This window comes from Protomyctophum parallelum (genome assembly GCF_964188405.1).
Source record: "Protomyctophum parallelum genome assembly, chromosome: 13".
Classification (NCBI taxonomy): Eukaryota; Metazoa; Chordata; class Actinopteri; order Myctophiformes; family Myctophidae; genus Protomyctophum; species Protomyctophum parallelum.
In genome coordinates, this window is record NC_139708.1 from 48,751,719 (window position 1) to 48,766,125 (window position 14,407).

Genomic DNA, 14,407 nt, shown 5'->3' on the forward strand with positions numbered 1-14,407 from the left:
ACACACACACACAGACACACACACACTCACACACACGCTCACATTACATTGCATCCATTGACTTTTGAACAGTCCTCAAAATCCCCATCTCAAAACCATATTTATGGAGTATACCAGAACCATGACGCTGTACCGCATTACACATCTGCCCAGCTACAATGCATGCAATAAAGCAGAGGATTGGCCCAGCAGAATAAATACAATTACCCGGTGTTTTATTCAAGCATTATAAATTATCATCGCATGTCATTTTTTCTCATATCATTCCTTTTCGCCGTTCGTCCATCATCAACCAATGTGGTATTCAGCAGTCTATCGCACTCCACTAGAGTGCTTAAGAAGCAGTATATATATATATATATATATATATATATATATATACACTGCTATTCCCATTATTAGAACGGCTCTGGTGTGAGGTGCTATATGGGCATTATTAGAATGGTTCTATGGGCATTCAGGTTTATTAGAATGGCTTCGGTGTGAGGTGCCATTATATTATTATGAGGTGCTATATGGGCATTTAAGTTCGTCTTGTTGAGGTGCTATATATGGGCATTTAAGTTCGTCTTGTTGAGGTGCTATATGGGCATTTAATTTGAGGTTGAAGGGATACTTAACTCGTGTCGAGTATTTTATGGACTGCTTGCCAAGACTAACAGACAACTAACTGTTGTTCCAACACGCTAAGTGCCAGTTACTGGACGCCTTACCCACTTTCTCACATGATGGGAATAAAACAAAATTAAAACCTTCAGTCGATCCAGTAGAGACATGGGTTTAGGATTCACGATGCAGATGTTGTGCTGCTGTCACAGGAACCTCATTATGAGACACAGAGACCGGCACGCCCAACGACAACAGTAGCAGCCATTATGTGCTGGGCGGAGAGAACTGTGTGGTGACTTCTTTTTTTTTTAACTATGGAGATTCACCTCACAGGCTTCACATAGCTCTGGTCCATAGCCTTCTACTGCTTCTACCATTCTGCACCGCAGTATAAGGCTATATGGGACTATCAGTTTTAAATCTCAAATCGAAATCAGACCAGCCTCTCCTCTTTTGTGGAAATCTCACGAACGTTTGACCTACTCACCAATACAAAGACGGGTTGTGTCCATTAGAAAGACTACTTTCCTTAGTGGACGCACTCTGAGCCCCCCTCCCCCCACCACACGTATAAACGGTACTTTTTGGCCAGAAAGGGATTTTTTTTTTCACCGGAGGAAAAATATTCTCTATGAGGCAGTTCTCTGGGCAATATCGGTAGAGGGCGCAGCGGAGTAACTAAAAGTATTTTTTTTTTCTCCGGTGGAAACTAAATCCCTCACACAGAAGTCCCATTAGGCTGAGGGTCCTCAGGGTGAGGCTGAGGGTCCTCAGGGTGAGGCTGAGGGTCCTCAGGGTGAGGCTGAGGGTCCTCAGGGTGAGGCCGAGGGTCCTCAGGGCGTGGCCGAGGGTCCGTGGTCCGGCCCAGCGGTCCTTAGCAGCCCCTCGGGGTCAGAGAGGGCGCAGTAGAGCGTGTAGCCCAGCTCGTCCACCTCCGGCTCCGTGAGCTCGCAGAGGAGGTCCACCCGGGGGCTGAGGGCGCAGGGCAGCCTCCCGGCCTCCAGGTGGCCCACCAGCGCGCGCAGCAGCTGCAGGAAGCGGTCGGCCAGCGCCTCGGCGGCCCAGTCGCCCTCCCTCTGGCTCAGCAGCAGGATGGCGTTGGTGAGCTGGCTGGCGTTGAGCCGCTGCAGCGCGGGGTTGGTCTTGCACACGGCCTTGGCCAGCTTCAGGACCGTGCAGCGCACGCCGCCGTCCTCCTGGTCCAGGGCGCGGAGCCGCGCCGTCTCCGACACGCGGAAGCTCTGCCGCCACAGGTTCTCCAGGTTCTGCTGGCGCCCGGCGGCCAGCCGGTGGGGCTTGGCGATCAGCGACACGCCGCCGCCGTCCTCCATCGTCAGCAGCGGCAGGAAGTCCACGTAGAGCCTCCGGTCCGTCTCGTACTGGACCTCCAGCGTGAGCGTCTCCGAGGGGACCACGGGCCGGATGACGTAGTCCAGGACGCTGCCGATGGCGGGCCAGTTGATGGAGCCGGCCACCAGCCGGTCGAACACCTCCAGGACGGCCTTGGGGGAGAGGTAGCCGCCCACCATGCAGCGGTCCCAGTAGCTGCTGCCGCGCGGGAAGTACTCCAGGTTCTCGCGGCGCACCAGCCAGAACCCCGGGACGTTCATGATGGTGTCCTCGCCGGGCACGGACGACCACAGGTTCTTCTCCAGCACCAGAGGCACCATCAGCTGGGCGTGGTCTGCAGTCACCACCTGGGAGAGAAGATTAAAAACAAGGAGAGGGAAATGGTACGCAAGGCACTTTACAGAGATTAGGTGATTCAAACGCCATACACGATGGCGGGGGGAAGGAAAGGTACTATGTTTACCCAGGGTAACTGGACTAAGTAAAGGAAAGGTACTATGTTTACCCAGGGTAACTGGACTAAGGAAAGGAAAGGTACTATGTTTACCCAGGGTAACTGGACTAAGTAAAGGAAAGGTACTATGTTTACCCAGGGTAACTGGACTAAGGAAAGGAAAGGTACTATGTTTACCCAGGGTAACTGGACTAAGGAAAGGAAAGGTACTATGTTTACCCAGGGTAACTGGACTAAGGAAAGGAAAGGTACTATGTTTACCCAGGGTAACTGGACTAAGGAAAGGAAAGGTACTATGTTTACCCAGGGTAACTGGACTAAGGAAAGGAAAGGTACTATGTTTACCCAGGGTAACTGGACTAAGGAAAGGAAAGGTACTATGTTTACCCAGGGTAACTGGACTAAGGAAAGGAAAGGTACTATGTTTACCCAGGGTAACTGGACTAAGGAAAGGAAAGGTACTATGTTTACCCAGGGTAACTGGACTAAGGAAAGGAAAGGTACTATGTTTACCCAGGGTAACTGGACTAAGGAAAGGAAAGGTACTATGTTTACCCAGGGTAACTGGACTAAGGAAAGGAAAGGTACTATGTTCATTGTTTACCCAGGGTAAGTGGACTAAGCTCAAGAACTTGTTTACAGCCAGGCCCTGCTCATAGAACATTTCATGGTAGGGGTTCAATGCCTTGTCCAAAGGGCACTTCAGCGGTGGTAATTTTAACGTGCCGGTCCGGGGATACGAACTAGCGACCTTCCGATATCAAGATATTCAGAGCCTTGCCCAAGGACACTTCGACACCAACTCTGGGGGAGCCCACAGGGATCGAACCGGGAATCTCTCGGTTCCTATACTGTTCTTACACGGCCACTCTACCCCTGAACCACTGCCGGCAAAAATTCCGTAATTAATTGGAGGATAAATAAAAGTGAGGTTCATATTTGAATTCAGTTCATATGGTGCGTTCACACGGGCAGATGCAAAGATGCAGTTGTATAAAATTGTTGTTTTCTTTCTCTCCCCCAGGCCTCCGACAGACACACACACACACACACACACACACACACACACACACACACACACACACACACACACACACACACACACACACACACACACACACACACACACACACACACACACACACACACACACACAGTTGATGATGTCAATGACCGTGTGAGCAACAGATATACATACATGGCAACAAATATTCTGTGCATCTTTGCATCGCGTGAACGCAACAATACAGTATACTACAGAATGCCCGGGGCATTCAGGTAAAGAAAACCTGCAGGCAATTCAACCCCGTCTAGACCTTAAAAGAGTATATACTCTAAGCCTCGAGCGTGCGTCCGCAACTGGTTGTGGCCCCCATCAAGTGACCTTTTGACCAACGCGGCCCTCGCCCCAAGTTCAGTTCGACACCCCTGCTCTAAGGTCTAGACCTGCCCTGTTGTGTATTAAACCCGTCTAGACCTTAAGAGTATATACTCTAAGGTCTAGACCTTAGAGTATATATACTCTAAGGTCTAGACCTGCCAGGTTGTGCAAATTCAGTGTGACGTTTTGTTTCCCCACCAGCTGCCGTTTGATCCCTGAACGATGACATCGTCATAAAATGACCCGACCCATTTGATATAATAGTGGAGGAAAAGAAACCGGCCATACTGGCAGTCATCACAAATGTGACGAGGACATGAGGTCATCAGTGCACATTTTGGGCAAGTGGCCATTATGGCCTGGAATGGATTCAGAATCGACACGTCTGACACGTCGCATGCTGCTTAAAGCATAATGAAATTTAGAGAAATGTTGCCTTATATAGGTTGTTAATGGTAGGCCAACTTTCAGCAGCACACAGTTTCCCAAGGTCGATGGCTCGACCATTAGCCCATTCTGACCCGAGATCAGATTCATACGAGGTTTCCACTGGACACACACTGGTCTGATTAAACCATTCTGACCTGAGATCAGATTCTAAAAATGTCCGTCGTTCTTTGATTTTTCAAAAATAGCAGATCTACAAGCTCGTAGCGCGCCACTCGGTGGCGCGCTATGAGCTTGTAGATCTGCTATTTTTCAATAGCTAAACCATAACATGATGCCAACACCAAAATGGGTTCCCGTTCAGAATGGGTTAGAGCAAAGAGCATCTGTGCAAAATGTTAGACAAATTAGCAGGAAATATCCCAGGCAGGCTGCCCTGGACTATAACTGCCCACGCTACGAGAAAACACATAGGGCTGTATTTTGCGTGTCTTAAGTACCAGGTCTTATTACCTATAACTTGAGTAAACTAAAGACCTGGAGGCGTGATCAATGCTCTTTGGCCACTCCAGAATAGCCACAAATGGCATTGATCACGCCTCCAGGTCTTTAGTTTACTCAAGTTAGGGAATAAGACCTGGTACTTAAGACACGCAAAATACAGCCCATAGTCCGTTTTCCATTCATCCCACTACCTGGCATTCTGATGCTGGCATTCAAAGCAAACAAAGGTATGGCTCCCCCATATCTTGCAAGCATGATCGAACCCTACAAACCCCTCCCGCGCACTCAGATCAGCCAACGCAGGGAAGCTGGAAGTATACCCTCACTAAAAACGCCGGGACAACAACGCTCCACACGTCCCAAACTCTTCTCCCTTCTGGCCCATAGCACTTACCCTACCCCCTTAGATAGCATTTCTGTAGACTTAGATAGCATTTGATACAGACTTATAGCATGTTATGTAGACAGCACTATAATTGCATTGTATGTAGTCATAGCACGTCATAATACATATGTATAGCATAGTATAGTATATATGTATAGTTTATATGTATAGTTTCATTATATAGATATTCCACTCGCATGTTTCATGATAAATGTTTTTATGTGATGTATTCCCATGCTTTTTTATTCTTGCTTAATGTAAATCGCTCTGGATTAAGAGCGTCTGCTAAATGCCTAAATTGTAAATTGTAAAATTGTACCTGCAGGTCGTCGTACAGACTGCCACTCAGGTACATCTCCCTGAGGGGCATGTCGGGCAGCTTGGCGTGGAGGAAGACCCGGAGCTCGGCGCAGATGTCTATGGCGGCCCGCCTGGCCGTGGCCTGCTCCTCGGCGGGGATGTTCACCTTCTCCCGGTAGAAGCTCCACAGGCTCTCCTGGAGCGACAGGCGCATGCGGGCCCGCAGCATGTCCGTCTGACTAGTGGCGCCGGCGCCGCCGCCGGCTCGGCCCGCCGCCGCCGCCCGCCTCATGCAGTCTGGTACCGGAGGAGGACATTCAGAGGAACACAAGGACCGTGAGACTCGTGTCTTGTGGGAGGCGAGACCCTCTTAACCCATTTAGAGTAGACCTGAGATCAGATTCTACAAATGTCTTCTACATCCTGACCGTTTTCTGAAAAGCTATGTCAGTCGTTCTTCGAGTTTAAATAGCAGACCTACAAGCTCATAGCGCGCCACTCGGTGGCGCGCTATGAGCTTGTAGATCTGCTATTTTTCAATAGCTAAAGCATGACATGATGCGAACACCAAAAGGAGTTCCCACCCCAAAATGGGTTAACCCATTTATACCTGAGACCAGATTATACAGATGTCTTCTAAATAAATAAATGGTTTTATTTAAAAAAAAACGATGTTTCTATGTCAGGCTATGAGCTTGTAGATCTGCTATTTTTCAACAGCAACAGTTGAAAATAATGGTTAAAGTGGTTGAAAGCTAAAAGTGACACAGCTGCGGCATGGCTTAAATTAAAAGGCACATGAAACCCTAGGGTGATTTTGTCGGTTTTCCAATTCAGGTTAAAAACGACACCACACATGTTTTGATGTGGATTTAGGTGTGTCCAGATTCCAGAACCATGTGCAAGCATAGACTAGCATAAATGTATTGTATTAGCTGCCACTGTGTTGCTTACGTCAGTGTACCATATTATACGACCTGGCACCGTGTTTGACCCTGCCTACAGTTTCGTTCCCCTTTGACAAGGTCCTATTTAATGCCATTTATCTTCATAATTTCCAGAGTGGCGAGGAGAGGACTGTCAGTATCACATCTAATATCTAAGTGTTCCCAGGCAGCACAAATGCACATTTTAGGGGACTATGGGTAAAATCAATTGACTAACAGACACAAAGACCCTTCTAGTGTGGAACTAATTGAACTCAACAGCTCCATTATGTGAGGCTGCAGGGATCACCTACAAATACAGTAACTACAGTAACTACAGATGCTACAGAGTCAACACCCACTGTAGAGGAACTACAGTAACTACAGATGCTATAGAGTCAACACCCACTGTAGAGGAAGAACAATAAATCACCTACAACTACAGTAACTACAGTAACTACAGACGCTACAGAGTCAACACCCACTGTGTGTTCTGAGGAAGAACAATAATCCGTCAAACAGGATGTCTGTCAAAAGATTAAAAAAACAAAATGCGACAAATAGTTATAATGACAAAAGCAGTTAATGTTAATGATAAGCAAATAATTCAACTATAAATAATGTACGTACAAACACTGTTTTCTCTCCATCATAATTAAGAGATGCGGCAAATGGGAAATTCTTGGTCGAAACCGAATACCAAATAGCTGAATATTATTAACCCATTCTGACCGGGCACCCATTTTGGTGTTGGCATCATGTTATGCTTTAGCTATTGAAAAATAGCAGATCTACAAGCTCATATCGCGCCACCGAGTGGCGCGATACGAGCTTGTAGGTCTGCTATTTTTGAAAAATCGAAGAGCGACTGACATTTCTAGAATCTGATCTCAGGTCAGAATGGGTTAATCAGACCAGTGTGTGTCCAGCGGAAACCTCGTATGAATCTGATCTCAGGTCAGAATGGGTTAATATTCTTTTACCAGTTTTTATACCGTTGCCGTCATGGCCGTATCTTTGTCGTAGAGCTACACGATGAATGGCAAATACATGATTACATACATCACAACAAAACAGTGGGTTACGAAAGGTTCTTTGACTTCGGTTTCGTCTCTAAAAAAAATCGACCGAACCGAATACCGAATATGCATTTTTGCCACTATCCGGACGAATAGTTTTGGTGGCCGAATATTCAGTGCATCTCTACATAAAAATGGAAGAGAACAAGGAAGCCGCCACGTCCGACGCAGATGTACGAGTCCGCCCTAAGTCATAAGAACTTGTAGATGAGGTTAAATGGCGTCGTTACTTGGTTCAAAACCAGCTCAGTGATCTTGTGGTTAGAGTGTCCGCCCTGAGACTGGGAGGTCGGGGTTCAATCCCCGGCAGGGTCATACCAAAGACTGTAAAAATGGGACCCAGTGTCTCTCTACTTGACACTCAGCATCAAGGGTTGGATTGGGGGGTAAGTCCCTGCGACATACTAGCGTCATGTCCAGGGGGTGTACTTGTACATCAAGCTGCCTCACGCTACAGAAACAGGAGATAGGCTCCTGCCCCTATGGGCCTCATGGCTACAGGAGATAGGCTCCTGCCCTATGGGCCTCATGGCTACAGGAGATAGGCTCCTGTCCTATGGGCCTCATGGCTACAGAAACAGGAGATAGGAGCCTGCCCTATGGGCCTCATGGCTACAGGAGATAGGCTCCTGTCCTATGGGCCTCATGGCTACAGAAACAGGAGATAGGCTCCTGCCCCTATGGGCCTCATGGCTACAGGAGATAGGCTCCTGTCCTATGGGCCTCATGGCTACAGAAACAGGAGATGGGCTCCTGCCCTATGGGCCTCATGGCTACAGAAACAGGAGATAGGCTCCTGCCCTATGGGCCTCATGGCTACAGAAACAGGAGATGGGCTCCTGCCCTATGGGCCTCATGGCTACAGAAACAGGAGATAGGCTCCTGCCCTATGGGCCTCATGGCTACAGAAACAGGAGATAGGCTCCTGCCCTATGGGCCTCATGGCTCGGCAAGGCTACTTACTTGGCTCGAAGGCGTGTGAGGAGGTGGGCAGAGACTGCAGCGACCGGCTGACGGTAGATTTCATGTCATGGCTCAACACCCGCGGCGATGACCCCATCCAGTTAGGCTCCTCCCAGCTGCGTCTCCCGGGCGGGTCCATCTTGGTGGGGCTGGTGGGAGCACTCACGGCGTTGTCGTACATCTACAGACACATCATGTGATCATTTAACGCTTACGTTAAACACTAGTCAGGCGACATTAATCCAATCTGGGAGTACATTTCTTACCGAGAGTTTTCTTCACAAAATGTGTTGGTAAGCGTGTCTACCGTCTACTAACATATCCCACATTGGTTTCTATTCAACAACCCTAGGGGACTTTTCATAGGCAATTCACACTGAGACGGACTGAATCCGTTTCATTGGAACCGTTTCCGAATACGGTTGCCTGGTCCCCGATGGCCACGATTCACATTGCCCGAGATTCAACAGCGCACCCGGGTACACTTGCATAACACACTTTAATCCTCCTGATGACGGTGTGCTTGATGGCTGGCGCGCACGGACACTGACCATCTACTGTGCGACATTGTCTCAAATAAATCCAGACACGCTGCATTGCATTGCCTCTTTGCCGTTATACTACTATACTGTCAGCCTGCCTGCTATTCACTGTGTCAGTCAGTTCTGTGCTTTATTATAGATTTTTTACAAACACATAAAACATAAAACCTACAATACAAACACAAGCAACAACAGCAGAGTACGTATTCATGGACAGACAAGATAGATAAGATAAACAAAATTAAAAAAAAGGAGAAAAAAAAAGGAAAGATCTAATTAAAATGTGAAAATAGTTTACATTATTTACACGACCAAACGCAGCATCATCAACCGTATCATAATGTGTACAATACAATACAATACAATAAACAATCAAGAGGGCATTGCCTGATCATGGATCACACCAAGGGACCTGCAACATGACTCCAGTGGCGTGTTTGATATTAGTTTGCTATGGATTCTACTTTAGCATTATTATTATTTAGGGCCGGGACTAATTGCGATTAATTTAGATTAATTAACTACAGAAAAATTAATCGCGATTAACTACAGATAAATTAATCGCACCTTTTTTTTCACCGCGGAACGTTTCTCACTGGGCGCTTTTCTATAGTACTGAAAACTGGAAATAATAAAAAGTCACCCCATTTTGTGTTGCCTAGAACTGGAGGTCTGTACTTTTCAGACCTCCAGTTCTAGGCAACACAGAATGGGGTGACTTTTTATTATTATTTCCACAACAGGTATATTAATGACAGTAAAATGTTGAAAATGAGTGGTATCCTGTAGTCACTATTCGTTGATTCACTGGGATACCAAAACACATTTAAAAAAAAGGTTTCTCGCTGTTCTCGGGTTGAATATTGATATGCGATTAAAATGCGATTAATCTAGATTAATTAATCGCAAAGCCTCTGATTAATTAGATAATTTTTTTTAATCGAGTCCCAGCTCTATTATTATTATTTTGTTTTACTTTGGAAACTGTGCCAAGCAAAGCCCAAGAGCCACGTGCAATGAGATCAGCGCGTACTGCGGTGCTGCGCTTATATGCAGATTCAACAGGAGACGGGCGGCGTTGAGAAATGAGCTGGTGTTACGCGTTGTGCAGCACTGCAGCGGCTGTGTGTTTTTTTTTGTTGACGCTTGGCTCGTCGACTAGAGATTATGTCACGTTAAAAAAAAAACAGTCCACTTCCTTCTTTAGCGTTCAAATTGGAACGATCCGTATCTGAATACACTTCAACGGTCCAGAGACCCGCCCCCCCATGTGGTCCCGGGGACGGTTGGGGCGATCCGCTCCCGGGAACGGTACGCATCATTCACACTAAACCACAACATCTGCGAGTGCGCACCCGGGACCATAGTGTGAATCGCCCCTTAGAAACCAATGTGGGATATGTTAGCAGACACCTTTACAAACACATCGGTGAAGAAAAAAAGATTCTTGGCTAAGAAATGTATTCCCAGATTTGACAGTATTCTGATAAATATTATATCCCTGATAACAGATTCTTAACCAGTGTTGTTTTCGTCGACTAAAACTAAGACGAAAAATGTCCTTTTTTCACGGACAAAAACTAAATAGAAACTAAATGAAAACTAAGCTATGATGACTAAAACTAAGACTAAATATACTGACAATTTCGTCAAGAAATAAAAACTAGACTAAAATGGACTAGTGGACAAGATATCCAGTATAAGTCAATTTACATGTGGTTGCATGCTGAAAATAGTCCATCTACAGGCCAACAACGCGTCGCGCTGTAGATCGACTATTATAAATCTGTCATTTCGACGGCATCACGGCCCGACAAAATACATTTTAGTCGACTAAATCAACTGTAGATTTAGTCGACTAAAATTGCGTGACATTTAGTCGACTAAAACTAGACTAACACTAAAACATTCCAGGTCTTTGTCTCCACTTACTCGTTTAACGGCTAGCGTTGCGATGCCAAGCATGGCCGCTCCTCCGACCCCGAGCACCAGCTTGGCGTTGGACAGCATGAAGTCGATGGCCGTGCCGATCCCATTGTCGTCTTTCTTCCCTTTGCGGTCTCCATTCACCCCGGCCATCCTTTGTCTGAAGACGGAGAAGCTAGACAGACAGGCAGACAAGACGGAACAAGACGTAAGGAAAGGGCCTCCTATAGACTAATCCACAGAGGGGTGCCCCGGGGCACGGCCATTACTGAGGTGTAATCCATGGAGCAGGTGCTCCGTAGGCCAGGTGTGGCTAATCAGTGCTGCGGTGCTTAATGGTACACCTCAGTAATGGCCGCACCCAGGAAACAGTAATGGCCGCACCCAGGAAACCCTCTGTGGATTTGTCTATAGACAGCTATAATTTCCATCGGCGATGAAGGGACAATTTGCAGTTATATGTAGATGAGCAAATCATCGCATAAATGCAGTTGTTCATGAGATGTAGTTCATGAGATGATGTATGATGATGTCATACGTTTGGACATCACGTTGACATCATCATTGGGATGAAAGGTGCCGCTGGTGAGAACTTAACCCATTCTGACCTGAGATCAGATTCATACGAGATTTCCGCCGGACACACACTGGTCTGATGAACCCATTCTGACCTGAGATCAGATTCTAAAAAAATGTCAGTCGTTCTTTGATTTAAAAAAAAATAGCAGACCTACAAGCTCGTATCGCGCCACTCGGTGGCGCGATATGAGCTTGTAGATCTGCTATTTTTCAATAGCTAAAGCATGACATGATGCTGACACCAAAATGGGTGCCCGTTCAGAATGGGTTAACCCAGATGTCTAAATCCCTGGAGATATCTGGGTTGTACATGCAGGGGGCAGCGGTGGCCGAACGGTTTGCGGAGCGGTCTTGATGCCGGAAGGTCGCTATAGTTCGTATCCCCGGACCGGCACGTTAAAATTACCACCGCTGATCGCTTGGTCGGATTATACTGTAAGGGTTGACAATGTTCTTGGTCACAAGAGCGGAAAGTGCTGACCAGGTTGAACTCTTTTGCAGAGTAAGGTCTTGGCTAAATCAAGTTTAGGTTTAGATTCTCATACAGACTTGATTGCAGTTTATAATCCGACAGAGAATAGTTCTGGCAAGATGCCTTATATAAGGAGGAGATGACGTCACAACTAGGTAGGCGTGACATCGGCCCTGACAAGTGCCCTTGAGCAAGGCATTGAACCCCTACCATGAAATGTTCTATGAGCAGGGCCTGGCTGTAAACAAGTTCTTGAGCTTAGTCCAGTTACCCTGGGTAAACATAGTACCTTTCCTTTCCTTAGTCCAGTTACCCTGGGTAAACATAGTACCTTTCCTTTCCTTAGTCCAGTTACCCTGGGTAAACATAGTACCTTTCCGTACCTTTCCTTTCCTTAGTCCAGTTACCCTGGGTGAACATAGTACCTTTCCTTTCCTTAGTCCAGTTACCCTGGGTAAACATAGTACCTTTCCTTTCCTTAGTCCAGTTACCCTGGGTAAACATAGTACCTTTCCTTTCCTTAGTCCAGTTACCCTGGGTAAACATAGTACCTTTCCTTTCCTTAGTCCAGTTACCCTGGGTAAACATAGTACCTTTCCTTTCCTTAGTCCAGTTACCCTGGGTAAACATGCCTTTCCTTTCCTTAGTCCAGTTACCCTGGGTAAACATAGTACCTTTCCTTTCCTTAGTCCAGTTACCCTGGGTAAACATAGTACCTTTCCTTTCCTTAGTCCAGTTACCCTGGGTAAACATAGTACCTTTCCTTTCCTTAGTCCAGTTACCCTGGGTAAACATAGTACCTTTCCTTTCCTTAGTCCAGTTACCCTGGGTAAACATAGTACCTTTCCTTTCCTTAGTCCAGTTACCCTGGGTAAACATAGTACCTTTCCTTTCCTTAGTCCAGTTACCCTGGGTAAACATGCCTTTCCTTTCCTTAGTCCAGTTACCCTGGGTAAACATAGTACCTTTCCTTTCCTTAGTCCAGTTACCCTGGGTAAACATAGTACCTTTCCTTTCCTTAGTCCAGTTACCCTGGGTAAACATGGTAACTAAGGCCAAATATCTCCATATTCGTTACACACACTGTTGTGACTGACAGCACTTTGCAACCTTTTGCAATTGATTCAGCACTAAATCGATCCAAGATAACACGTTTAGTAATTCAATCATGTTACTATAAGTGACGACCAAGAACTATCATCTTCTGTTAATCTGTACCAAGTAGACCGCTAGACCTACTGCACGGTTTGGTAGGCCTGTTGAGGTCGTGTTACATTCCTTTAAAGAGGCCCAGACCAAGAGCATGCTTCGGCTCTATATCTAGTATCTCTTCTGACCCCTTACATGTTTTATTTAAATGATGAATATCAACTAAATACAAAATGCTGTACACTGTATATACTTTCCCCATTTTCAACCGTTTTTATATTTTGACACTTGCATTGGCAATTTTGTAAAGGCATCTTTTCTCGTGCCAATAAAGCTCCTTTGGATTGAATTGAATTGGCTACTCCCGACTACTAACCCATTTTGGGGCGGGAACCAATTTCGGTGTCAGCATTAAGCTATGCTTTAGCTATTGAAAAATAGCAGATCTACAAGCTCATAGCGCTCCACCGAGTGGCGCACTACGAGCTTGTAGGTCTGCTATTTTTGAAAAATCTAAGAAACGACCGACATAGAAACATAAGCTTTTTCAGAAAACTGTCAGGATGTGGAAGACATTTTTTTTAAATCTGATCTCAGGTCAGAATGGGTTAATTGATTATTAATCAGACCAGTGTGTGTCCAGTGGAAACCTCGTATGAATCTGATCTCAAGTCAGAATGGGTTAATATACACACAATCTATTGAAAAACCTACCGAAAAGCTGCTACATCAGGCCGCCCAGCCGGCTGTTGAGGAAGAACTGGCCCCTCTTCAGCGCGGCCTCCTTGTCCCCGGGCGCCGTCAGGGGCTGGCAGCGGCGGAACTCGCGGCCCACGGCCAGGCGGTAGTAGTTGCGGTCCGTGTACTGAAGGTGGCGCCCCGCGCGGAGCAGCGCTCGGTACAGCTCCAGCACCGCACCGTGAGACCAACCGCCCATCAGGGACCACGCATGAGGAGGTGGGGGCACACTGGCACCTGAAAGAGGTTAGAGAGAGGTTATTCATTTAGCATAAAATAATGACTATAGGTACCCTCACAAAAACATGCAGTAATCCATGGTCACTAAACTGCCTCCCCCTGGCCAGCCGGTGGCGCCTGATGGAGGGGAAAGGAACTGGTTGGAATAACGTGTTCCTTCCACGCGCTATACGTCCAACCAGGGAAACTCCCCCCTGTCAGGTGTAAAGGAGCAACTTGGACACTCAGGCATGAAGGAAGCATGAGTTCAAGTCCGTTGCTCTCCCCTTGTCCCCCATATATGGGGACTAGGTTGGTGGAGGGTGTGTAGAGCCCAGGATCACATTAGATGATTGACACAGGGGTGAAAAATGGGTTACAAAATCGTGGGATAAAAAAAATATATATAAAGAAATTTATTCTGATCATTGACTGATGACACTC

General features: G+C 46.6%; 1 protein-coding gene across 1 annotated transcript; it reads right to left on the bottom strand.

Moving 5' to 3' along the window:
- Positions 1-247: 247 nt before the first annotated feature.
- On the bottom strand, positions 248-13,836 carry mief1 (mitochondrial elongation factor 1). The gene is made up of 5 exons (XM_083779597.1): positions 13,721-13,836; positions 10,813-10,981; positions 8,339-8,519; positions 5,390-5,667; positions 248-2,306 (listed from the first exon to the last, which is right to left on the bottom strand). Exons 2-5 carry the CDS (start codon positions 10,957-10,959, stop codon positions 1,443-1,445), a joined length of 1,470 nt encoding a protein of 489 aa, XP_083635723.1. The 5' UTR covers positions 10,960-10,981; positions 13,721-13,836; the 3' UTR covers positions 248-1,442.
- Positions 13,837-14,407: the final 571 nt, after the last annotated feature.

What these genes read in the sequence shown, in the direction of transcription:
- mief1 (XM_083779597.1), bottom strand. Translation starts at nt 10,959, where the DNA reads ATGGCCGGGGTGAATGGAGACCGCAAAGGGAAGAAAGACGACAATGGG. An exon ending in CAACGCTAGCCGTTAAACGA is followed by an intron (nt 8,520 to 10,812) that starts GTAAGTGGAGAC and finishes ATGTGTCTGTAG; the next exon opens with ATGTACGACAACGCCGTGAG. An exon ending in GTCTGTACGACGACCTGCAG is followed by an intron (nt 2,307 to 5,389) that starts GTACAATTTTAC and finishes CTTCTCTCCCAG; the next exon opens with GTGGTGACTGCAGACCACGC.